At 44.7% G+C, this 27466-nt stretch overlaps 2 protein-coding genes across 2 annotated transcripts; one reads left to right on the top strand and one right to left on the bottom strand.

Annotated features, from left to right (window-relative positions):
* The first annotated feature begins 577 nt into the window (after nucleotides 1-577).
* Nucleotides 578-6866, top strand: fam151a (family with sequence similarity 151 member A). Its single transcript, XM_064341762.1, has 8 exons — nucleotides 578-874; nucleotides 1295-1444; nucleotides 1630-1779; nucleotides 2165-2324; nucleotides 3362-3580; nucleotides 4312-4448; nucleotides 4977-5108; nucleotides 5628-6866. The coding sequence occupies exons 1-8, from the start codon at nucleotides 688-690 to the stop codon at nucleotides 6290-6292; spliced, it is 1800 nt and encodes a 599-aa protein (XP_064197832.1). The 5' UTR covers nucleotides 578-687; the 3' UTR covers nucleotides 6293-6866.
* Nucleotides 6385-24023, bottom strand: acot11a (acyl-CoA thioesterase 11a). The gene is made up of 16 exons (XM_064341763.1): nucleotides 23837-24023; nucleotides 20735-20942; nucleotides 19513-19582; nucleotides 16247-16307; nucleotides 15793-15894; nucleotides 15318-15453; nucleotides 14680-14836; nucleotides 13896-14015; nucleotides 12565-12703; nucleotides 12106-12161; nucleotides 10862-10928; nucleotides 10413-10496; nucleotides 9595-9728; nucleotides 8486-8617; nucleotides 8255-8381; nucleotides 6385-7724 (listed from the first exon to the last, which is right to left on the bottom strand). The coding sequence occupies exons 2-16, from the start codon at nucleotides 20922-20924 to the stop codon at nucleotides 7566-7568; spliced, it is 1734 nt and encodes a 577-aa protein (XP_064197833.1). The 5' UTR covers nucleotides 20925-20942; nucleotides 23837-24023; the 3' UTR covers nucleotides 6385-7565.
* Nucleotides 24024-27466: the final 3443 nt, after the last annotated feature.

The following is a 27466-nucleotide window of genomic DNA, read 5'->3' as shown; positions in this document are numbered from 1 at the left end:
ATCATAACCTATACGGTTAATTACTATACAGTCATGAGGCTAAGCTGATTGCATAGGGGCTTGTGACTGAATCACCAGTTCCACAGCAGAGACAGACTCACTTTGGGGGGTGTGAGAACGGGTTTGACGGCCCAAATATGTCCGCTTTGAAAGGAAAACCTACCCGTAGAATTTTCCGGAATCCTTCAATGGAACCCCATGGAGTGAGACCTTGCCACCAGCCACTGATAACACCCCCCCCCCCCCCCAAAATTTACAACTCCGTCATAATGGCGGATAAAGGATGCATAATTATAACAACAGGTTGCATTAGAGAAAGAGGCTGAAAATTGCAGCCTTCTGCACTTCTGGATTTTTACACAGGCTGAATCATTTCCATATATTCTCAATTGTGTTTATTAGTAATTTGCATCTGCCAGATAGCAGTTTTAGAGTCTCTCTTCAATGCATTTGAAATCAAACTGCCAGTAATACACAGAGCAGTCAAAGGCAGAACAATCTGATTGCATGATAGGTAGTGAGATCAGAATGTCTCCTATGCGAGATGATAAAGATCTTGGGTACAGAGATAAAAGTCCAATCGACCCGCTGCAAGGGACTGAACTCTAGTCTGCAAACAACACTCTGCAACTTGAATTGGATTTGACGGCAATTGTTTAACTTGCGTCTGTGCCGTCTTTGCTAACCATGGACAAAGAGCAAAACAAACAGAGAGACCAGGGAGAGGAAGAAGAAGACGACGAAGAGCGTGATTCTGAAAAAATATTTGGTGTCTTTAGCAGGGAGAGTCTAACCATGCTTGGAGTTGGAATCGGCGTGCTTGTCTTGCTGGGGATCATTACCATAGCTTCTGTTGTTGTGACTTCAAAAGCAGGTAAAGACAATATAAATCATTTGACTTCATTCTCCTTCTTCAAGTTCCAGTGAATTCAAGCATTGCTGCCATGGCTCACTTTTATATCAGGCGGTGCTCAAAATTTCTGCCTGTGTTTATATAACATATCAAGTAGCTTTCACAATATTCATTTGTCTTTATGTACAGCATAAAACATTTTTATCATGATCACTTGTAATAGCTTTAGTCGTGTCATTAATTTCATTATTATCATTCATCACTATCTGTGGCGGAGTGGTAGTTGGTAGTGCAAACAGTAGCAGTGGTGTGAAGGTATTTTATCATTTGGAATATTTGCGAGAGAAATGAAAATTAAATGGTGCGGCTTTAGTTAGTTCAAGTTAACACGAGTGTACAGAATTAAATCTTGAATTTGTGGTTCCCTGTGCAATGCTACAGATCCTACTGAACCCATTCAGCCCTTTCCCACCAGTGGAGACATGCTGGACTACCTGGTCCAAAATGGAGACATCCAAGAGCGAGATGCCCTACATGTCTCTTGGTATCACTCCGCCAACAGCAAATCTGACTTGGACAAAGCCTTGAAAAGTAAGCATAGTTTTTAATATATGAATGATTAACTAAAACATACTTTTGGTCTGCAAAGTGCATGAAACATATTTAATAGAAGGACCATTATTGTAAATATCAGAAGCAACAAATGTATCATAAGAGCATTATCTGGTACGTGCTGTGGATGAGTCCTCGTCTTCTTGCTCCCTGCTGTCGCTCAGGTACTGCCATGGTCCTCGAGGCTGACGTGAACGTACAAGGATACGACACGGCCAACGAGACGGAGATCCCCATAATGGCTCACCCGCCTGACGTCTACAGCGACAACACTCTACAGGAATGGCTGGAGTCTGTGCTCAACTCCAAGAAAGGTCCTAAATCGTACCTTGCAACAGAGCTGTAATGACACAGAGTGCAATATCTTAACTATGTTTATTGTTGCTGCTATTATCAGTGAGACCAGAGTAGACTATGTCCTCAGCTGCTTGATCAGAGTGAAGGAAAACTATTACACGGGGACCATTAAATGAAGTTGTAGGGTAAAATACCTCCTCTCAGTTAAGTTTAAAAGGTGAATTTTTTTCAAAATGTTTTCAAATTGGAACAACAGTCATAAGCGAACATTTTAAATGACTTCAGGTTAAAAACAAGTGTGAGAAATAATGAAAGCTATGGAACATCATATTTGTAAGTGAAAGTTACATGCGTGTGTCTCAACATGGGATCCATCTTGTTCTCTGTGTCTCGTGTGCGCAGGGATCAAACTGGATTTCAAAAGCACTGAGGCGGTGTTGCCGTCACTGGAGATTCTGAGAAAAAGAAATCAAACAGGGATAAACCGTCCAGTCTGGCTCAATGCAGACGTTCTCCGCGGTCCTAATGTCCCGAACTTCTGGCCTGTTGTCAACAGCACAGCGTGAGTAAACAAATAAAAAACATCGAAAGGGCAAATAAGCACACACACACACACACACATGCACAGCATCTCAGTTGGGTCTATATCTAGTTATACAATATAATGTGCATTATGTCAACACAGAAAATCACACTCCATTGGATTATTGAATTATTTTGACTATTTCAATGGAGACTGAAATGCACCCTAGTGAAATGTGACATAGATGAATCGTTTCAGGATTTTTAGTTTCAAGCGGAACAGGCTTTGTGAGTGGAACAGTACTAATGCTCTCCATTAATTTGTTTTAGCACACAGTGGTTCAGTACATGCATGTCCATTTCAAACGCAGCACTGGAGCAGAATGGATTGCCATTTATGCAGTAGATAAGCACAGCAGGTATATGATTCAGCTGTTCTGTTCCAAGACTTCACTGTGTTAATATTTAAAATGCCTCTAGCCTTATTATAAGTAGAACAATGCTGTTATCACTTTTAATAAAGAGAGAAAATGAAAGTCCTCCCCAGGACTCTAATGATAATCACAACATTCCCTTTGAAATAAAAAAACTAAGGATTATAACCAAAAATTCATGATAGATTAATGTCAGATACTAGATGATATATGTTGATGTACAATGTTGTGTGGCTTTTTTGAACATAATGTCCAAGGATTACATGTCAACCAAAGGTATTAAGGTTTTACTTTTTCCTTATAATTTCTGACATCCGTCACCTTGACCTTTCATTTGGTGTAGTGTACCTCATGGCATAACAAACCTTGGGCTGTCAATGGAGGTAAAGCACCATCACGAGTTTTGAGCACACATTTGACATTTCATACTACTGAGCCAACCAGATGAGGGTGGGCTTGCCCTGTTGAGTATGATTCCTCCCAAGGTTTCTTCCTGTTTTTATTTGGTTTTTTTGCTACAGGCCCCCTAGGCTTGCTTTTAGTACTAATGTGAGTCAAGAGTCTGCTCTAAAAAATTTTTGTGGAATTCACTCTACAAATAAAGTTTGTCTTTGATTTGACGGCTGCTTTGCCTTTACCGTAGGTTCTTGGGACTCATCCAAAGCGAATTCCCAGATGCCACGATCTCTCCCGGGTGGAAGGTCCTCTACATACCTTCGACCCCGTCCTACACGCGCGCCATGGTGGAGGAGATGTACTCTCTCGTCCAGCACGTCCCCCAGAGGGTCTCCTTCCCCGTGCTGGCCGTCATGGTCAAGCAGGCCTGGCCCCACTTCAGCTGGCTGCTCAGCCAGTCCAGCAGGTGACTGTCCAGTAGGCAACCCAATCACCGTGTATGTAAGGCCAAATATCTCACACGCAGCTCAACGGTCTTCACTGAATTTTATTGCCTGGGGCTACAAACGCAAGGTTTTTGACCTGGTAAATACATGCAGTGAGTGGTCAGACCAACATTCGAAAATGTGGTCTTTGTTGTGCAGCCAATGAAATTTTTCTTGGAAGCGTTAAACTGTGAGTGGGAAGTTTTTCAGTGAGTGATGCGGCCATCTTATGATCACCGTTCATTGCACCAGCAATGACATCACAACTAAATGTATGCAAAAAATGAAATTCAAACTAAAATATTATGATAATACACAGCTACATGTATAGTACTATAACCACATTAGAATTCTGTTAATAAATCAAATCTGCTAAAAAGTCAATAGTCATCAGGAGATCTCAGCAGAGAACAGAATCTGTGACTTAAATCATTCTTCAGACCTAAATCTGTTATGATTTTGCCCAAGGCGACCTAGGCTTGTAACTGTGAGGCTGCAGGTTCGACTCCCAGGTGGGACGCTCCCATTGTACCCTTGAGCATGCTGCTTAACCAGTATTTTTTCCAGTAAAATATCTGTATAAACGGTGTGCATGTAAAGAATGTAAGCCATGCAAGTCGCTGCGGACGGCAGTGTCTGTTAAAAACATGCAAATGTAGTGCGTGGCACTCCCGTGTAAAAATTTGCCTGTTCTGTGTTTCCCGTGGGGCAGGTTCAGTCTGACTCTGTGGCAGGGGGAGGAGAGCCCCAGCGTGAACGATCTGCTTTTCATCCGGGACAACAGTAACCCGCAGCGCATCTACTACGACATCTACGAGCCTGTCCTGTCCCAGTTCAAAGCAGCGGCTTGTGAGTGACCTTTCGGGGCCCGACAGAGGGGTGGCTATCTCAACCTCACCCACGACTCTTCTTTTTTTCCCTCCGTTTTCAAGTCGCTGTACCCTAGTGGTTGCAGGTTCAAATCCCCACAGGTTCACTGCCAGCGTACTCATCATTCATTTAAAAACCAGCTGTTATATGTTAAAACTGTAAACTGTGTTAATCACTCCAGATAAGGCAATCGGTTAAGCAAACACATGATAAAATCTTAATGGAATCTCTCCTGTTTAATGTTACGCAGCCTGATTATTAAATGGAATTACATTACAGGCATTTAGCAGACGCTCTTATCTGGAACAATTTACACAACTTTTTACATACCTTTACATTGCATCCATTCATACAGCAGGACTGAAGCAATGCAGGTTAAGTACCTTGCTCATTGAACCTGCAACATTTAGGTTAAAAGACCATTTCCTTACCTATTATACTGCACTGGCGCCCGTACTTAATTAGTCAGTCCCAGCCCGGGGTCATGGTCTGATTTCCATTGTGCAGTGCAGAAGAGGTTTAGGCGGTTTTACCCTGGAGGGGACCTGGTCGACTATTTCAAACCTGCGAACAGCGACGGTATGAACATCCGGTGGGACTGGGTCAGTGACAGAGCCTCCCTGCTTTCCCTGCTCAAAGGTAACTAACTCCCCATGACACTGGACACGCCACATACCCTTTACTGTGGTTCTGTATTTACGATCACTGCCCACAAATCTCTGAAGTAGTGCTCTGTATTAAAATCTCACTACATTATATTATTTGTGAAAATCTCTTCCATTGAATGCGCTACCAGCAAATATTGGCACTTGCCATATTTTCATGAGCTCTTAACTATAATTAAAATTTTGATTATGCATTTTAAAATGTACTAAAAACCCTTCTGCATACTTGTTCTTGCACCTTTCAGTTTTCCTCACACTTTTCTCTATAGTCGACTCAGCTTTGTTTGTGATTTCAATCTATTTTCTAGGTTCTACAACAGTTCTTGCCTTGTTAGCATTTCCTGAATGCCTAAATGTAAATGTACTCCAAGGCATGAACTTCCAACAATAACAATGCAAATAAGTAACTGTATTTTGAAGCTCATTAGAAATTGATGGCAAATGAATATAAAAAAATAAAAAACAAAATGTTCGACCATTCTGCTGTTCGCAGACAGCACCGGCGGGATGTTGGTCATTCCGGTCGGATCTAAGAAAGACCAGCCAGAGGTCCCAGTGGTGGAGAACTCCAGTCCCGAGCTCTCGCTCCAGGAGTGCCTCGACCTGGTCTCGGCCTCCCCCAGGCTCCACGGCCTCTACTTCCAGGTCAAGTCCCAGGCCGTCCTGACCCCGACACTCCGCCTACTCAACCGGAGCTACGCCGAGGACCTCCTGTACCGACCCACCTGGATCAACATGAACGTGTCCCACGGGGCTTTCCAGACCCCCGGCTACGTCTCGGGCGCCGAGTTCCTGGACACGGTCGACCGGGTCTTCCCGCACGTCACCCTGGCCCCAGGCTGGCCCCTCGAGGCCCTGGGCGAGGGCTACACCCAGCCTCTGGTGGAGGACATGCTCCAGCTCTTCAGGGGGGCCAGCCAGGACGTGTCCCTGCAGCTGAGGGCAGTGCCCCTGGGGAGGTCTTACCTGGGCCGCCGGCACCTCCGGGGGGCCCAGCCCCGGTTCTCTCTGACCGTCCTGCACGGGCCGGAGCAGGGCAGCTACAACTCGGGGTACATGGGCCTGATTTCGGTCCGAGGAGGGGACATGCACCGCAGCTTCTACAACATGCCCTCGGACTACAAGGCCAAGCTGCTCATGGACGTGTTCACCTCCTAGGCCTGGCCACACACTCCCGATGTCGCAACCTCGATCTCAAAAGATTTGTTTCATTTAGTTTCTTAAAAAACAAAATTAGGGAGAGTCGTTGATATTTTTGAAAAAAAAGTTTTTTTTAATACATACAAACTGTAACAAGTGTGCAGTTTAATATACAGACAAATCCCACTGCAGTTAGACTGAATACACCCCTTAGCCCTGTGCAAAATCAGTCTGTGAAACACCAGTCGATCACTAAACCACATTCTGGCAAATACAGTGGATGAGAGTCTGTGAACGGTTATTCAACAGGCCAATAAATCCCCAAGAAACAGTCTAGAAGAAACAAAAAACAAAGGAGATTTAACAAAAGAGGAAATTAATTTGCCACGTAGTTGCTTATTTATTGTTTTTGTCCAGGCCCATAATTTACATTGAAAAATGTGACAGGGTGTTGATGCTCAGTATTCATAAATTATTTTCAGCTCACTGATGTTCCAACTCCTGTATAAAGACTTGAATATGAAAGGCTTGATTGCTGCTCATTAAATAGTGTTTTCTTTATATAGAATTACATTTACAGCATGATTGCCAACATCTTGTCTTGTTTTCACTCATCTATTTGAAAAGAAATAGACTGTGAAGCATAATTATTGGAGATAGAAAATTCCACTTTTGCACCACTGCACTGCCAGAATTCCTAGAAAAATACCCAAAACCTAAATATTCCCAGTTCCTGTTAATTGCAGAATGTCTTTTTCGCAACTCGGCCTTGTAAGAGACATCTGTGAAATATTTTTTAGTACCTAAATAATAATATGCAATCCAAATGTGACTACAGTACTGATTCCATATTCCATAATATTCTATTGAAATATTGGAATATTACAATTCTGTTTCTTAAGTCACATCCGGTATTGTTCAAGGTTTGTTGCAGACAAGTATAAGTTGTCGTATATAATGCCATCAAAGAAAGACATGCCTTTAAACCGGTTCACTTCCACTGAACTTACAATAAGGAAAGCACTGTCTCAAAAGGTAAAAAAACGCAGAGTAAAATAAGTCAAACTCCTTTAACAAATTAGCTCCCAATCCCAGTTAAATGGCACCAATAAGGCTATAAATATAGCTGTGGCTGATGGAATGGTGAAAAAACCCCCCACAGCATTTACAGTCCATACACCCTGGCTCCAGCTGGGATGTACCGTGTCAGAGCAGTTTGGGGCGCCTCATAAGAGGGACCCCCATGTCGGGCTTCTGCCCCGCCCGGACGCCCCTGCTCACAAGGCAGGCGTCACAGCGGAGTGGAGGCCACGGCCTCCAGGCTGTCCTTGTTCTCCTCCAGGAACTGGCTGCAGGACCTGAAGGTGCTGTAGAAGGTGGAGGAGAGCCCGGCGATGTCATTGGAGATGTAGGGCAGCACCTCAGGCGTGGCCTGGTTGTAGTAGGAGATCTGGGAGAGACGCGAGAGACAGAGTCACCACTTACTGTGCCCCGCCCCCGAACCCACAGCCAGCTGCTCTCTCTCAGAGTGCCGCGCCGCGCTCTAACCGACACCCTTTTCCGAAGGGCACACAAACACCTAGAGTTCCACACAGCGGTGGCTGAAGCTGGGGCCCGTTCACATTAAGCGTCCGGCTCGACGACGCAGCAGAGCGAACGGAGGCGACGGCTGACTCCCATTTGATTCGAGCCCAAGGATCGTACGATCCACGGCCCTCTCAATTACACCCGTGTGGGCTAATGAATCAGCGGCCTCTGTAAAGCTAAATTATACCTGGGACCCAGTCATTCTGCCTCAATGACACACTCTGTATGGGTGACCCAGAGCACAAGCCGCTAATGGAACGTCAATTATGGTGTTGCGTAACTGAAGCTATGAAAGGCCATTTTAAACTGGCAAATGTGTCCAGCAGTCAATAACTAGGGGCTGCCTTGTGAATTTCAATGTGAATAAATACCCGGAGGGAGGCAGGAGCTTACCTTTGTGATCCTGCTGGAGACCTCCCAGATACTGAACCCCGCACACAGCACCTCCCCTCGTTTGTAGTCTTCCGTGCTGGGGTGAGTGGGCAGGGTGACAGACCGCAGGGCGACCACGTACGGGTCCCTGGAAGGACAAAAAGGTCTTAAGCCTGTGAGAAAGTGCAGTCGCTTCCACGGCGTACAAAGCGAGGCTCTGGTGCCTCTCAGCATGGCGGTAAGGACCCTCACCCAGCGTTACACGGCCGCCGCCTGGACGCCAGCAGGATGAAGTCCTGGACTTTCCCCTCTTTGCTGACCGAGGGGGTGACCACGCGGTAGAGCGTGTCGTCTTCGTTCACCTGGGTGATCACCTCACACTGTCTTCACGTAAAAAAACAACACACAAAACACAAAATAATTACCGTGGGTACATATATTTTTTCCATTTGAAAATAATCATTCATATATTCACATACTTTTTCATACACATGTTGTGTTGTTGTTTCACAGCCTCTGTGATAGATTTTGTTCTATATTTCAGAAAGGTGAATTACTAACAATTTGTTCTTACATTGGCCTGCCTTACACAAGCCACACAGGCCTGTTTGTAAATTCAGCCCAACGATGCCACAGCCATCTTGGTTCTTGGCTTCCATGCAATTTCCCTTTTACCAGCTTGTAAAACAATCAAATAGAATCTGATACTCCTTATCTAAGCTGATACATGAGAAAAGCACTCTTCCGAAGGCATTTTGTCCAAATGCATCTTTATTATAAAGGCTTTCTGTCCAAACATGCCAAGGATTAAACAAAGAAGAATGGCAACCATATACCCTACCTCATCTTAATCATGTGTAATTAAGGGCACTGTTGTGCAATACATACAGAGCTCAACCAGGAAAGAGATGGAAGAAAAGTATATTTTTATATATTTAAAGACATATATTACATAAACCATTTCACTGTTAAAGGAAATACGGAGAAATGCATGAACCTTTTAGCTTAATCTTAGCTAAAATAATTGATCCTTTCTGAATGTGGTTACCAAATGATTTACATATATGTAACTGTTCATAACCCAAAGGGCTGAAAAAAGAGCTAAATCAATTTCTGTCTTAAATCTGCAAGAGGCGTGTGTGCAGAAAAACTCTTCAAAAGCAGAAAAACACCAGATACTAAACGACCGTCTCATGAATATTAACCAGAGAAACTCTCCAAACCCTGATTTCGTCTTCAACTGTACACGTGGGCCTGCAGTAAGACAACACCACTTTACACCACATCGTAACAAGACTGTGTTGTATACCACTAAGAAGTATGGGGGGGGAGGGCGGTGATTCTTCTTCTGTGGTACGTACTCGTAGTTCCTGTCCCACTCCTGTCTCCGGCTCAGGTCCGACATCAGCAGGAAGACCTGCTCCACGGGGACTTTCACCTGGGTCTCCACCCTGAAGCACAGGACCTGGTTCTCCTCCAGGGTGTACAGGCTGACCTGGAAACCTTGACAACGTCAACAAGGCCTGCTGGACCAGAGAGCTGCACCATCTGTCACTGCACTGCGGTACTCTGCCACACACTGTGGCTGCTTACAGGGCAAGCTTGCTTGTTACATACAATTCACATGCAGAATAAATCTAGACAAAAGCTGTATGATATAGCATTACATTAGATTCATTTGGCAGACGCTTTTATCCAAAGCGACACATAATAAGTGCATACCGCACAATACTGTGCAATAAGTGAATACCGAAGGTCACCGGAACAGCAGTTCCGATAAGGTACAAAACTCATTATGTAACACTTATTCATAGCCATGAACACATCAAGTCCAGTTCACACAGTATGTTTAGCACAATAGTAACAGGTGCTTGCAAACCATAACCTAATGATGGCCCTGATACAAATCCAGGACCCGTGCAGCACAGGAGGTGAAAGTCACGGTAAAAACATTCTAAACAGTAAAGTTATCCCCATGAATGAATCGAGACAAAAAAGGCCTACAACATTTGCTGCTGCAAGCAATAGGCAGCAACAGCGTATCACTCAACAGCTGGCATTGCTCTCCCACAGAGACAAAAGCGTCTGATAGAAGATCCAATTTCCTGTGATGTAACCACACCAGTGCCCATCGCCATTATCCCGCCCCTGCCGCCATGCGTTTTGGAGGGAGACCCACCTTATTTTTCTCCGAATTTAACACCCAGTTGTTCCTGGCGGCCATCATCTTCAGGGCAGACACATTGTTGTAGCTCAGGTACACCTGTGGATATTCAGCAAAAACCTTTTTTTTTTTTTAATGCAGAACATTTAACGGCTTCAAACCATGAAGTGACATGACTGTCCAGACAGACCAAGGCACAGAAAGCCCTGACATCTATCTAAGAGAGATAACAGTATCAGATACTTCACTCTTTATAGAGCCAGTGGGGAGTCAGTAAAGACAAACGATAGCCTTTGCACCATTTATTCACAGTATGCTGTTAAAATATATGGAAGCCCTTTAGATGTGTGCACGTTCACTTCAATACCGACGTCATTATTCCACACAGCCTTGCACATGCTCAGACAGGGAAATGTTCAGCGCTATGGGTGTGGCCCACGCCGCTCATTGGCAGGTAAGGTTACCTGGTTGCTGGGATCCCAGGGGACGGACAGAGGCACCTCGGTTTGCTTACAGGAGATGATGTACTTCCTGAAGGGAACACAGAGAGAGCTTAGTGGGGTTTGTAAAACTGGCCCTGGTATACTGCTATACCTTATTCTGCTCAATCCAAACATAAACTCTTATGTCAACTAAACTGAAGGTGTCATGTAGTATAGTGTTCAGGTGAATGGTGATTTACACAGGGAGATTAGGGGTCTAACAGCATAGTCACTGCTATGTCTATTGAGAGGGCAAATGTTCCCATGGGGCTCAATCAGGTGACCTTAGCCTGTGCACCACTCAGGTAAATTATCTGTATATTTAAGGGCGACTTCTTGATGTATGAAGATGACTTGTCTCGCAGAAAACACAACAGCTTATGACAAATAGCAGTGCTCCTAGTATTTCACACTAGTGTTTTTCTCAGTGCAGGTTCTAAGACGCACTCATCCTATAGGTCTCTTACAGGAACCTGTACAGGTCCACAGAGTGAAGGTAGGCTCACATCCATAAACCTTAATCAGCAAAAAATGCTGTTTCCTCCCATGAATGTCTTCCCGAGCCCCGAGGTGCCATGTGAAGGCACCTCCCCCAAACCGTTTAACCGGCCCGTTGAATCAGGGAATTCATCCGTCTGATGACAACAGCTGAGCGACTCTGCCCAGTTCTGCAACTGTCAGTGGTTTCAGGAGAGCTGAAGATCTTGTTGGACTGTGAGCCCCTCAGAGTCCAGGGCCTGGTTTTGTTTCCCCGCCCCCCCACCCCACCCCTCAGTAAAAGGTCCCCTGGCTCTGTAGGGTAATCTACACCACCCTTTCCTCCTGAATAAATGATGAGCACTTTGAGCCAGCCCATTGTGTCCGAGACAAAATGAGCACAGCAACAACCATTAATGTAATATACACAGGGACCCCTTTCAGATCCTGGCTTTCGGGGCTGATCGATTTCTCTGGCCTGGTCTGTAATCAACAGCCATGTCTGCAGACGTGAGCAGGGACGTGTTGTGCATCCACCGCCTTTTCATTGACAGGAACAGTGTCAGTTGAGCAAACACCTTTATCTGCACTCCTGAAGTGTCAAAAAGGACACAAACACTCCTCTGAGCCAATAGACAGTTCACGGCGCTTGGCCACAAATGGTGTTAAATGGTGTTGCTGGCATTATTGATAAGGCTAATAAGAAGTCTTATTTCCTGTGCGATTGAAAAGGCAGCTGGTCGCTTCACCTGTCCAATCGAATCTTCCGCCGGGCGATGGCCTCCCGGTATCGCCTCTTCCCATTCTGCCAATGACATCACAGGTATTAACGGGGAAGCTCAAGCAAGACCAAGTCCTGGGCGAAAACACAGCATCACTTCAACCAGACAGGGTATTTCAATTATCCACAGTTATGGTATATCGCACCTTTCCAAAAAAAAAAAACTTTTCTGTCAGGTCATATGGACTGACTCTGACCTAGTCCAGTTCTACCCCCTTGGCTGGATATGCAGTGTCAGTTCCAATAACTGACCTAGGACTGGCCGTTCAATTGATGTGATAAACTTCCTCAGTTGTGCGTCAATCCAAAGTGTGAACAGTAACACCATCAGCTCTCAAACTCAGCAGACCCAAGGTCAACCCCATGTCCTTTGGCACCAGTGACAGTTATTTTATTTCGTTTCGTTTGAGACGATGTGAGCTCTCACCACAGGCTCCGGTCGGATCCGCGGCAGCGTGCGGGGTTTCCCGTCCTCGTCCAGAACCTCGAAGGTCATGAAGGCGCTGTTGATGTGCCTCAGCGCCTGCCCGGCCTGATAGGCCTCCGCGCACACGCCCACCTCCATGCTATGACATCACAGGGACAGATCAAACAGGGATTAACCTACATAAGCCTCACAGAGGGCAAGCTGCTATCCTCTCACAAAATCAGGAGACAATGTCTGCTGTCTGGATGTTCGGATACCTCTAGACAAATTAGACAGATTGTGAAGGCGACTCATCAGGGTCACCAAGTGCTAAATCCAGTCACAGAAGGAAGTGACATCATGTTAACCAAACTGACTAAAGAATGATGTCACCAAGCATTAAACGGAGTCACGCTAGGAAGTGACATCGTTATAACCAAGCTGACTAAAGAATGACAGTTAGCTTTAATATGTCCATGACAACTGAGCAAAGCGGCACGCAACTTACAAGGGCACTCCATATCACGGTGTTATTATTGGATAATTACTCAGCGTCTCTGTCATACTGTATCCATCCACGCTTTGCTTAACAGCTCTGAGATGTACCCTGTGCTGTGATGCAGATAATGTACTGCAGCCACCCATCGCTATGGGAACCTGGGCCAAAACGCCCTTTGTTTTCTGCTCACCCACAGTCAGTTTTGAGCTTTTTTTAATGCAACATGAGGAAGAATAGCCTCATCAGGAGGGCTAGCTTGTCCTCTCCAGGTTCAAGTAAACAAAAAAATAATAATTTCAACAAACTTCTCTTCAGCTATGCAAAAAAAAAAAACAACAAAAAACAAAGCAATAACAAGAGGCGATGCTGAAGCAATGCTATTAGATTTGTTCCTGACCTGGGTCATGATGATTATAATAAATATGGTCATTAATTCACAAAGTACATAAAGATTGTTAAAAATAAAGCCATAAAGGTGTCCACAAAGCAGACTCTGTGGGAGAATAATGTCCCGGTGTTTTTATTGTTCTTTTTTTTTCCGCTTCTCTGGCCTTGGGATTAGTCTTATCATTGACTTATCTTAATCACCTTCGCATTTCCACGGGAGAATTAAACACCAGCGTGACAAAGTGCAACTGCCTTCCGGGAGAATTCAGCTAACGGTGGAAAGAGAAAAGGCTAGCATCTACAGTAGGAGGCACCTGAAGATTTTGGGCTGATGCTGGACTCTTGCCGTTGTGCTGAGTGGCAGTTGGGAAACGGCGACATTAATATATCACATATGTAAGTCTGTGAACGTGTGAAAGGTGACGCTCTGTTAAGCCCACCGCGCCACACCTGGCGCTAAGCGCACCTGTGCGTGAAGGTGTTGTTGACGATGGCCTTCAGAACCAGGCGGTCCCCAATTTGGGACGGGCCTCTGAAGTGGAACATGTCTATCGACTGCAGGGTGGGGTGTGCGTTGCACAGGCGGCTATATGAGAGAGAGACGGAGAGAGAGAAAGACAGAGTGACAAAGAGAGGAGAAAGAGAGAGAGAGAGAGAGAGTATGAGATGAGACAGAGATTTTGTCTTATTTTCCCAAGGAACTAGGAACACTTTCTGGACAGAAAAATGTAAACCAAGGCAGCAAGCACTGCTGCACTGCGAGAAAGATCACCAGCTAGTGGCTGTGAAAACTAAGAGAAGTAACAAGACACTATAAATGAGCATGGTCACTGTGATATCTTACACTGCATTATATACTTCATGGTCAGTAATAAGAATAAGGGTGACTATGAAAGAAAATACCCAACAATGCGCATGTTTATGATTACAATGAACTGTCAAAGTCTAATCTTTATTCAATGCAGGAGTGTGACTTTTTTGTCAAACATTAACCAATACAAAGTAGAAACTGCTTGAACCTCAATTATGCATTCAGGGATTCAACACTCACACACGCACGCACGCAGTGCAGTAAGTTTGAGACATATGAATACAAAAATATGTTCAATATCACAATATTCACTGACCAAGGATCCATGCTAATTTACAGATGTTGTGAAGGCTGAGGTAAAGACATTTAGTTGAATGGTTCAGCGTTAGTATATCGCAGATCTTTGGGAGAGTCACACCAGCCGGTGGAGGGGTGCTACCTGGCAGCAATGGTGGCCACGTTTTCCATCCAGGCCATGATCTGGCCCCCGAAGGTGTTGACCTGGTGGTTGGCGTGAGGGGGCAGCACCAGCTCCACGCTCTCCACCCGCGTCCTCTCCGCGAGCACTGCGTCCTGGTGCTCCTGGCACTCATCCACTGTGACGCACACACATATACATGCATGAACACACACACACACACACACACACACATATGCACACGCGCGCGCACACACACACACACACACACACACAGAAACATGCATGTGCACACAAAAAAAACAGCACACACAAACAGACACACACATTTACCGAATGTTAACATAATGTTCCACTGAATTCTGCATGCAGTAATACAAACAGTTTGCATTTCTGATGCACACATGCTAACGTTCAGAGTAATCACTATGCGCAGTATTCACAGTTCTTTTTCACAAAAGACCTTTTTACAGTCTCCTCCTTTAATGTGAATTGGATTCGGCTGTGGCATACGAGAGAACGACAGGATGGCACCTGATGAAATATGCGCAAGTTGGTGCTTGCCGGGCAACACCAACAAGTTTTTGTTGTTGCACATTCTAAAGCTTTCTGGAGGCAGACAGGCAAGGTCATGCAAGGCCGTTGCCGTGGCGGCGGACCTTTCTGTAGGGTGGCGTTGCTGAGCAGGTCCTTCATGATCTCCACGTGGACGAGCCGCATCCTGCGGCGCTCGGCGGCCACGCTGTGCTCCAGCTGCTCCGCCTGCGTGCGCGGCACCACCGGCTTCAGATGCACCTGCGCAGACGCAACGCGGGCGCACCGCGCGGTTAAGGGGGGCCCTGCCGCCGCATGAGCCACACCACAACTTTGACGGTGAATTTTGGCGGTCAGACATTACATTACATTACAAGCATTTCGCAGATGCTCCAATCCAGAGCGACTTACAGAACATTTTACATAGCAATTAAATTGCATCCATTTATACAGCTGGATATATACTGAAGCAAGTCAGACGAAGCAATTTTCTCAAGGGTACAACAGCAGTGTCCTACCTAGGAATCGAACCTGTGACCCTTAGGTTACAAAACCAGCTCCTCACCCCTTTGATGCTGCCCCCCCTCTCCCCACACTCACCTTGCCCGCTTCCGAGCGCCGCGCCACGAAGGTGGCGAAGGCCTGGCACACCCGCCACTGCCGGTCAGTGAAGAGGTCCTCGCAGCTGACCAAAATCCCCACCTGTGGGCACCATCACCCCCCCCATCAGCAACAAGAGCTGCATCACCTCCCCATCTCCATTATCACAACCCATAATATGCATCTCCTCCAGTGAACAGTTTTTTTAAAACCTGGAGCAAGACCCTAAGGTTAAAAAGATTTGCTAAATTCAATACCAGTGCTTCCCTATTTTCAAGCATCAATTGAATAGGGTGCATTTTGGCTTTATTGTCTAAGATTCCGTTGTGACTAAAGTACACTGTCTGCAGTTGTACACAGACTTGCTGCAAAAGGCTACATGAACTCTAAAATTCTCAAGGACAATAATAAGGCCATATTAATTTCAAACCACATTAATGACTGCAGTCCTCACCTCCATACTTGAGTTGAAAGCTCTGTTGACTTTAGCCGTGATGTTGACCACCTGACCCACCCTGAAGGACAACACAGATCAGGTCACCATAATCAGGTACAAACCTGTAGATACAGGTGACTACAGGCTATAGTCATTGATGGGAGGGTAAGGTCTATGGAACCCAAAAAGGGTGGACCACAGCAAATCATTGTGAGTTGTTCAAACCAATGAGTAACTGATAATACACACAAGGTCCACATATTTTCAGGTTCATGAGCCTCACACTGTCCCAGCAAACCTGTCTGCCGCTTTTCATTTAGTCAGATAATTTTTTTGACTGAAAACCCTATTTAGACAGGATCTCATCCTCTTAGTGAGATGAAGTTAAATTGCTCATTGTTAGATGACGCTACAAGGATAAGGTCAACTGGATGTTCACAGGCTTCTTGTCTTTGTTCTCATTGGTCCCAAATTCATTTATTGATAGGATGGAAGCTTGAATGATGTGTCATGCATTAGTCAGCTGCCAGCTGAGGAAAATCTGATTTCATCCGACCTCCCTGGCAACACGCTCCCTCTCAGCTTTTTGGCTCATAGGCAGCAACGTCAGTTTCAGACATTCATTTATTAATTATAATGTATAATATCAACGGGAACCCAGAAATAGCATTACAGCCCTCAGGGACCTGTGAAAGGCACCCAGAGAGATTTGAGAATACACTAATCTCCCAACAATATTGGACCTTGTGGGGGGAAATGTCTGACACTTACACAAAACCCCTTTGACAGGCAAGCCAACGAGAAATGACCCTCATCCTAAATTCAACCACTTTGTGTAACAGGTGCGCACTGATGTGGCACCAGTGCCTGATAGCAGCATCTAATCACCGCAGAGAGGAGGCAGGCAGGCAGGCAGGCAGGGAGGGAGGGAGGGAGGCAGGGAGGGGGGAGGAGGGAGGAGGGAGGCAGGGAGGCAGGCAGGGAGGCAGGGAGGCAGGGAGGCAGGCAGGGAGTCAGGGAGCGGGGAGGCAGGGAGGGAGGCAGGCAGGCAGGCAGGGAGGCAGGGAGGGAAGCAGGGAGGGAGGGAACACATTTGCTGAGGTGTCCTTTGCAGTGCTGCCATTTTAATTGAATTCCACCAGCAGTAATTAAGAACCCCGCGAGTGGCAACAGTTGCGCTAATTACCGAGTCCTGCCCTTGTTTTACACCACTCCAGAGGGCTCATTAGGATCAGCTGCAACGTCGTCAGCAGCCCCCTCAAATCTGATCCGCCTAATAAACGACAGTTTAGGCGACGCAGCTGGAGGCTGTAATGACCTAACACCACCGGACGGACACCCATCGCAGCGGTGCGGGTGTTGATAAATCGCCGATCAAACGAAATTACGGCCGAGCCAGTCTGAGAGGCGGGGCTGATACGGTAGCAGCTCCGGAGGCTGGCAGGTAGCCTTAACTGTGAAATAAACCCCTATGAATTCTGGGTAGCCTGCTAATCCTGAACCCGTTTAAAGCTGTGCACACATTTACAACTCGGTAGTGGGCTACTCTTAAATAACCACACTTAACACAGCTCTGCTTGGGTACACACACACACACACCCACACGTGTTTACAGTATCACATAAACACAATGTCTTATTTCATACTGGATTTAATCTGCTAGCAGATCAAATTTTAACAGATACAGCACTGATACAGTATACCAGTGTATGAACTTGTACCCCAGTGTGTGATCTTGCTCTCGGGACACTGCACGGGCGGCTGGGGAATTGCCCGGTTCTGTTCCATGACACACCAATGTTGTACATCACCGAGGAGTGACAAATCGCAGTCTGAATCACGCGATGACACCAGCTGCCGTGCTAAAAAGCGCTACGCTCTCAACGAACGACATGCTAAAGCTTTTTGTACCGAAAACTCAATCCCCTCCCCTCACATTCCCATGTAGTGTGAGAGTGAGAGGGCTTAAAAATAGGCCGTTATCAATACCACAGTTGTTATCAAAAACCACACTGACCTCACCTTCAGAGGGGGGCAAACAAGAGCACGACACGACAGTGTAAAGAGAACACAAGCAAGCCCCTGATGCACATAGGAAATCTCTTTGAGTTGTTTCAGATCTATATTATACTCGTATTACACCGGGACCGAGGAATAAGGATTTACTAAAATGTACTTTATATTGATATCTCTGGCTAGGTACAGGTACTAAGCTGGATCATTTAATCCAACAAATGCACACAACTTGTTTGTGAGTAGACGGGACCTCCAGCAAAAAGAGTTTGACTGATAAGAATCTATACAAGGATGAGTGATCTTCTATAATTGCTCGTTTAACTTTTGAGATTCAAGATTAAGGCTGTGCAAATGAGCTGGATTTCAAAACGTTCAGACAACACACAACTATTCCTTCAGCTGCTGCTTGTTATTGAGCAAATAAAAGAAAATAAGGGCTTAATTTTGACAGTGGTTTCGCATTTCTCTTTATCCATTTCAATATATGCACTTTAGGGAAACGGTTTTATGTAAGGTGCTCACTGCTGGTCGGGGGTGTGTATACTGCCAGTGTAACTAAACTGTGTTTTTTTCCTGAAAACGTGAATGAACACTGCATACTCAAAACATGATGAGACTTGCAAGACATAATTTGTGGGCCTTTCCACACACTTTTGTTCGCAACACTGTTGAGTTTCCTGTTCCTGAAGTGCCTTTTCCCTATCAACAGATCATACATACCATGTAAACGACATTTCAGACATTTCAATCAGATAGCAAGAAATTCAAGAAAGATGGCAGCACAGCAGGCTCCATCGCAGTAAATTACCAGTCCCTGGGTGTGCCAGAAGTGAAGTATATTGGTAACACCTTTTATCCACCCTTAGCCAAGGAGAATGAGCTACACCATATCTCCAAGAGGAGCTTTGTGCTTTCTGTCACTGCCACACTGCCCAGCCAGACCAGGTGAAAGTTCAAGGGACAAATGTTTTGGCTCAAACTTTATGTTTAGCAGATGGAAAAGAGACAGCTGCCAATCTTCTAGTTCTACATAAGGTGGACCACAGTGGACCATAGTCATGGTAGCTGAATGAGTCAGTACATTCGATTCAGTGAGAAAATTCAAAGACATTACAGTTCACCTGAATTTAGTTCACTGACAGGCAGATGTTGTGTCGGTCAGTGTGTGTTTATTGCTCCCATCCAAATCAGTGTGCGTTAGTAAAACTGACTAGCCTCTTTTAATGAAAATGAGACAGTTAATCTGGCATTTCAGACAGTATATTTACCCTATCGTATGCTCGAAACAGATGTCGTCTACAGACGCGGTGATGCAAGGACACCCAGCATGCCTTTCAGCTGCAACGAGACAGGAAACAAAAAACATAAGACTTCCTGAATGCAAAAAAAACGCAAGAAAGGAAGCATCTACAAGCATTTAAACAGCATTTCTATCTGTACTCAGCTGTCTTCAAAATGTCATTCTCTAAAGGGATAACACTTCCATGCCTTTTTAGCAGCGCTGCAAGAACACTGTTTTTCATCTGGGTTTGAAGTGTTCACCGGATAATTATGACTTAATACTCTCACATCCGCCTCGGAGTTGAAGATCCCTACATCTTCTTTCCCTGTGTGCGCAAGGTAGATACGCCACAGATAGCTATAATCGGTTTCTGACAGCAAGTGTATCAGTCGCCCAGAGTCTGTTATCTGCAGAAGATAGACAAACCGCTGCAGATCTTCCTGTGTCCTGAACAATGGATGCAAATGGACTCTGGGAAAAGTCTTTTGTTTACTCACTGAGACAATTACGCATGATATTAAAAAAGAACAATGATTAGCGGGTGACATTTCGCTTGAACAAAGGCCAACCATCTACCTACTGCAGGCAATGAGATGATTGCCCCTGAGATTGAAAAGAACTTCTCCGCGCCACCTTAAAAAACTTCCCCTTTGAAGAGGTGCTGCACAAAGCAAATAATAAATAGTGGATCCTGCCAAGTCCTCTCCATGAAGCATGACACATGCAGGAGCAGGGAAAGGGCTTCTAAGACTGAACCATTTTGGGCGTACAGTTCCACTCCCAAATGGCAAATGGCCGCCAGCCATTACTTGCATTATCTATTTATTCAGTTCTTCTTTTACAGTACACGCTGCCCATTTTACACAGCGGGAAACTTAATGAAGTGATTCTGGTCAAGCACCTTGCCCAAATGGCAAGACCCCTCCTAGGATTTGAATCTGCAAACTTAGTTACTAGACTAAACCCTTTAACACAGAGCAACTCAGTTGACCACTCCAGCTCATTTCCTTCATTCGCGCATGACGTTGCCCAACATTACACAAGTTTCCTTCCCAGTTCACTGAGCATTTCACTGGGAAAGGGTTTGGATAAGTCACAAACCAAGCCGATGATACACACACAGTGGGTTAGTGGACAACCTCCACATCCCATCCCACCGGAGCCGATATCCTATCCCGCGATGGGACCCTGTGGCTGGGCGCACTCACCAGACAGACAGGCCGTGGTGTCCATCCACTTGAGCAGCTGGCCCACGCTTATCTCCCCCCGGTGGTTGGCGTGGCAGGGCAGCACGATCTGGCTCATCTTCACCTCCGTGGGGTTCCTGTACACCTCCCCGTTCTCCAGTATGACCGGCGCCTCCTCCTGCTCCTGCAGGGCTCGGCCTTCCGAATCCATGGCTGGAGGATCGAGGGCCTGGGGGGAGGGGGAAGGGGAGGGGGAGGCAGGAGCAGTCACTGCATCAGGGGCCACTCTCCTCATGGGACCAGAGGGACACCCACCCTATAGAGTGTCTCTTAGAAACGGGCCTAGTGACGGTCAAATCCAAGCTTCTGAATTGAAGTGGCATAAAAGCCATGCAAACCTGGGGGTGCAGCTGAGGTCAAAGTCTCTGCCCTCGTTTAGGGATCTGGTTGCGTAATCGCGCAGAGGGGAGTTGGGAAACACTCCAACTATTCCTCTTTTGACGTTGGCAGCCATTCACGCAATTTCCCGTACACGATTAATCAGAGACGGACCCATGAACACGTGTGCTTAATGCAGCGCTGCTCTGACGTACAGAACTGCAGACGCGGCAGAAAGTGGACTGGATATTACGCAGCTGTTGTCATGTGGTGGCTGGGTCACTGTCTAGAACAATGGGGACTGACCTTTGGGAAAGAAATGACTGCAGCCTTCTCACGCCCCGTATATAGTATAACAAGAAATGCTTTAGATGAGACAACAAGAAGAGACAATAAACACGAAGAGGGGAGGGTACCTAGGGATGGTCTTTCAAAACATGAAACCCTCGAAGGGTGGTTTGACAAGGCGTTTCAATACAGTCAAGTATAGCTCTGTGCTATGATGACATGTCACAGACTGAAAAGATGCACAGAGAGGATTGACAAGCAGAGAAGCTGGCTGTCAAAAAACACAGAAAGAGAAACACAAACACACTCCTGGAATACAATTTAACTTTATTGAGAATACCCTGGAGGAGACAGCATTTGGTTTCGCTATTCTTAATCAAAGTAAATTGGAGTTAAAGGAGAGGGTATGACTTTTCTTTGTCTTCCTCGAACTGTGAAGTGGTTAAAATTTTCAAACATTACATTACATTACGATCATTTAGCAGACACTTTCCCAGAGTGCCTGAATAATGAACAGATGCAAATTGACTTTGTAAATGTTAAGTTAATATGCTAAGTCTGTGAGACTACATGCATAATGTCAGTTATTAAAGTTTCATTTTGGACCTCAAAGCAGGCTGGGTTAAAGGTGCACATGGATTTTTGAGGAGTTGTGGCAAAGTGTTCGCCAAATCATCTTGTACACGACTGCACGAGGGCACAACCACACCCATTATTTAAATGCATACCGCATGGCTAGAAAGCAGTTACATAAACAGAACATATGCCACGTGTTCAAATTCAGTACCAGGGACCCACTGTGTATGCTGGGTTTTGTTACAGCCAATATCGTGAGCAATTTTAAGTTACTGAAAACATTGCATTTACATACTAACATAAATTTGTACTTCCATTTATTCCAACATAATGCAGGTTTTGCTTATTGCAATTTTAACTCTTCCTTTGTCCCATATAGGGTGGCACGGTGGTGCAATGGGTAGCACTGTCGCCTCACAGCAGGAAGGTACTAGGTTTGAATCCAGCCTGGGCCTTTCTGCGTGGAGTTTGCATGTTCCCCTGTGTCTGCGTGGGTTTCAGTCCAAAGACATACAGGTAGGCTAACTGGACTAAATTGCCCGTGGGTATGAGAGTGAATGATACAGGAACCAAACACCCATAAGCAGTTGATCCTCAAGATAAAATCTGAAAACTGCTTATGCTTAGACAGCAGACTAAGATGCCAACATTTGGTTATGCAAATTTACTCAAATCTGCTGACCTAATTTCCTTTCCCGTTGTGTTGTTTATGAAGAAATAAACACGGCCAGTGGTTGTGCCAATGCATGCCTTTTGCTCCTAACAAGAGAATCATTGTATTTGTAAAACACCTCCCTTCGCTCCTGACTACATAAACAACGAGTCCATTATCCGACCTTGAGCGTCCTGAAGAACAGTGTTTTAGAAAAAAGATTTCATTCGAAAGCCAGCCTCGCGCCGCGGAAACTCATTCACCCTCCTGGAAGAAACGAGAGTTTCCCGCATTCAATCAGCATAATCATCACTCTCTTGGAGAGAATTACCACCGAGTTGTCTGACCCTTACGCGCTTATCGCATTAACTTAGGCTAGCGTCAATGGGGAAACTAAAATTTGTCGAATTACGTTAATAAATACAGCCTGCTGCATAACCATTCTAGTTTTTTGTTTGCTTTGAACTTCACATGCACGAAGAAAGTAACAGTTTACAAATCGTTCATATAGTGCTGAATAATAGTTGCAGGTTGGTTATGCAACGCTAATTGACCCCAGAAGGTATAAGAAAAAGTTTTTCCCCTGACATCATCTGTTAATTTAAAACAAACAAATACTAAAAAGCGGATGCGAACAAACACATTATTCAACATAAAGGTAAACAATCCATTGCAATACTTTGCAATAGCCTACTTATATTTGCAATACCTTGCAAATATAGCCTAGCCTGGACATGTTAGTTGGCAATTCCAAAGGAATAATTACTAGCTGTATTTTTTACCTTAGAATTAAATGAAGCAGAATTAAGCATTTTTTCAGAAGTGTACTTTCATACTCGCTGCTGGTTGCAACAGTTCAAATTAGAAATTACGACTAAATTGGTTTAATTTATTTAGCAGACTTTATATGGTACTTTTGGCCTCACCACAACATTCCAAAAACTTCATAGCCTGCCTCTCACAAGCACGCACGTGCTGGATACAATTACAGAGTCATTGCGTTTTCTATAGATCTATCGGTGCAGCAACAGCATTTAACGTCCTTCAGACTCCGTTCAAAGCCCGATAAAATCTAATTTTTTGGTAAGAATCTTTACCGTCTCATTTTATGCCTCGGTGTTCGGTCTGTATTTGATTATTTGATATAGTTCTTCGTTTTAAAGTCATGCTGTTAAAACAGATGTACTGCCTGAGATTTTGTTAGCTAACAGTTGCGAAGATCTACTTACTTGGGAAGTTAATCAGAAGCCGTGATCACATCGGTGCGAATCGTTGTCCAAAACAAACGGGCACTGATCTAAAATAAAAGTCTGTGCTGCTGGTGAAAAATGTCACTATTACTAACGAAGTGACAGAGTGGAACTATTTGTTATGGCAGCATATCGCACGCAGCTCATTGGACCAACACTGGCTGAGGAACTCGTCACAGGTCGGCAAGCCACTATTTAAGGTGGAACGAATGACAGGCCATAAATTTCGAGTTTTTAAATCTGCTAGGTGTTAATTTGTTTGAATGTACGTTTATCTTGGTCTACAAAGTTCAGTTACAGACTGCAAATGTAATACAGGTAGTTCAGACCTCATTGATTTACTTTTTACTATAACACACACAGATGAAATGGATCTTAGCACAATTATTATTATTTTTTTAAAGAAATGATGAGCAATGGCAGAGTGCGTGGAGCCAATATTGTGTCAATATCATACTGGTAATGTAAGCTCAAATTTTGCACCCCCCAAATCCAAAATAATGCTAAACGCTCGTAATTGAGATAACGTTGCTTAGCAACCAATACATCTGAGCACAGTCCCCTTACCTCAGTGTGCTTTGTCTCTGATAATAGCTTACGTAAAATAAGCGCAACAGAGACATTACCGATACAAGTTTATTTTTATTATGATAATTATGATAATAATAAAAATAAACATAAAAAATAAATATAAACAAACTAAATAATTACATATATATTATTAACGTTTATTATGTTTCACTATTGAGCCCCAGCCGTAGTCCTGTTCAATGAACTCTACACACATTAGGTAAACATATTGCCTTTACGGCAAGACTTCACACTCAGCTCTTTCTCTGACGTCAGGGACCAGAGAGCTAATTCTGGAAAAGGCCTAGAGGTTCTTGTGGACAGCATATCAGTGCGTCAGTTATGTCTGCCTCCTCTTCGTCACAGGTAGGCTATTATAAAAAAGCATTGCACTTCCAGCATATTCAATTTCCTTGTCCTCACACAGTTAAAATGGAATGGCAGTTCACTTCCCACATCCATGTGAATGGCAAGCATCTGAATGTGTCAAAGGAAACTTGTTTCAAATGGTAAACGTTTGAGTTCCACACACTGGGCATGAATTGCTTCCCTTAAATTCTATGCGAGAGATCATCAGCGTCATTAAATACATTCATTCCGCGAGACCCAGCCTGTTTCTTGAGACGCGAGCAGGTGCTGAACAGATCCACCAAACGTTATTTTGCATAGAAGCGTTACGCGGCTAATCATCTGTCTATTGCCAGACCGTCCTGACCATCAGTTGATTGGAACAGCATCTTCTCTGGATGATGCTGTGAAAGAGAAGCCTATATATCTGCGAGAATATCAGCCTTGCAATAGCAAACAAGGCACTCTTTGGGATTTGTAGTATAAACAAGAATTGGTATTTCATGAAGCAGGATTACTTTTTAGCTGTATAACTGCACTGTGTAAACCCTAACTATTCTATAAATCTAAGAGACACAAAACTTTCCAGTGATAAATCAACTCTTACAGAATGCATATAGTCTTCTTCTACTCCAGATTACAACCATATGTATTCTGTAAGAGTTGAGTTAACACTGGACATTTTGCTGTATAGTCCCCATCATGGGTGGGTTGAAACAAAAACACGAACACCACACTCATTGCAACAACAAAACAAACTCCAGTACTAGATGCACCCAAAGGACTACATGTAGCAGAAAGTCATTTCCAAATATGTATGGGGCCAAGGTCAAAAAGCAACCGCGGGCTGATTTTCCATCAGGCTCATCTGGGCATGCCCGTCGAAGAGGTCACCACTGTCCTTGGTCCTGAATGTCTCCCAGAACTTTCGGAGATGGCAGAAACCTCGTGCACCATCCAAAGAACCCGGGCTGCATCCAAAAACTCACAAACCAGTCACATCGTTCGTTTGGCTGATCTATAGAAGGAAGGATGCTACATTAGCACATACAAACAGGGCCCAGGAGGAGCCCTATATGCTACTTGGCACGGTCTGTTCACTGCACCACAGGGTTAGGCATATGTTAGCACAGGCATCCTCAGTCTTATCCACAAAGGGCCAGTGTGGGTGCAGGTTTCGTTCCAACCAAGCAGTTACACACTTGCTTCTACGAATCGACCACTAGACTCTTTGCTAAGGACCTTGGTTACTAGAATCAGGCATGTAACCCCCATGGGCCCTCTCGAGATAAGACTGAGGATCCCTGTTTTAGGGTCTTCTTAAAAAGATAAAATTGAATTAGAAAACCCCAATGATATTTTGCTGAAGCTGATCCTAACTTGGGGGTATCTACATGGTTGAATTATCGCATTTTGACCATTCCCCTTCGTTTATTTAGAGTTTTTAAGAAGTTCTGTTTGACATCCCCTTGGAAGTCTGAAATCATTTTCAGCCCTGATGATGGTGCCACAAGGAGAAAATCATTTTCTGTCCTCCAAGGCAATGTTATCATAAATACACCGAGGCACATCTTTGTGGTTTATTACAGGGGGAACATATTTCATTTTCCAATAGTAGGACTTTGAGACATTCTAATACCACTATTCCGCACTGACATAAAAACCCTTATTGTAGTATCAATAACCTATTGGGGTTTGTGTGTTGTTCTTATGTATGCAATTTCTGCGATACTGACTTCAGCAAAATAAGAAAAAAAAAGAACATGTTTAAAGTAACCACTGTAGTATCTGTCTTGGTACACGTTGTGTGGGTTGCATTTATTTTGCTTAACCCAGCATTAAATGATTAGGGCCTATGATGCCTCCAGCAAGATGCCTGTGCCTGATTTATGTGAGTCAAGCAGGCATTGTCCCAGTGACCACTGTCACACTCAACCCACCACAAGAGAAGTGTGAGACGTCTTATCTTCTGAGTGAAGTGCGCCTGCTGCGTAGTTTGGAATGGGTGGAGTTGGATTGCTGAGGGTGATTTCCTGTCTGGGTGCCTTTCACCAGGAGGCTGGAACACTAAAGTGCAAAGGCTACAGTGATGCAGTTATTTTGCATGAAACATGTCTACAGATTAGGTCTGGAGTTCTCTGCAGGGGCATCCTCGACTTGCTGCGCTGCATGGCCTGTCTTAATTGTTACAGCTTGGTCCTGCTTCCTGGTCCATCACGATTTTCCTCTGCCTTCCTTTCGCCAGTTCATTTTACTTGACGTCTTATTATCTACCTTATACCTTCCCCCTAATGTTCCATTGCTATAGTAATTAAACAGCCATTTTATTGATGAACCGTTGAATGCTATTAGCCTAGGGCAGCGCAGGGCAGCTTAAGACAGGCGACTGTGTTTGCCCTTCCGCACTTATTCCTTGGTGACTCGCAGGTTGGCTTTGCCTGAGCACAGGCGATGAGGCTGTCACCACTGTCACAACACCGCCACGAAAGCTTATATTTTGGATTGAATTATCAAGTGTGAGCTGGAAGAGGCCTGTCTCTGTTGTTCTGCGAATCCCTCAAGCCAGACACTACAGTTTCTGCTATAACCCCAATGCATTGTATTTTCAGTTCAAATATGATGGGTTGGTTTTTTTTTTTTTAAAGAGCTTTAAACTATGGCTGAAGTATGCATTGACCAGAGTGCTCATTC

This window comes from Anguilla rostrata, chromosome 6 (assembly GCF_018555375.3).
Source record: "Anguilla rostrata isolate EN2019 chromosome 6, ASM1855537v3, whole genome shotgun sequence".
NCBI lineage: Eukaryota > Metazoa > Chordata > Actinopteri > Anguilliformes > Anguillidae > Anguilla > Anguilla rostrata.
This window is presented reverse-complemented; position numbering and strand designations above follow the sequence as displayed.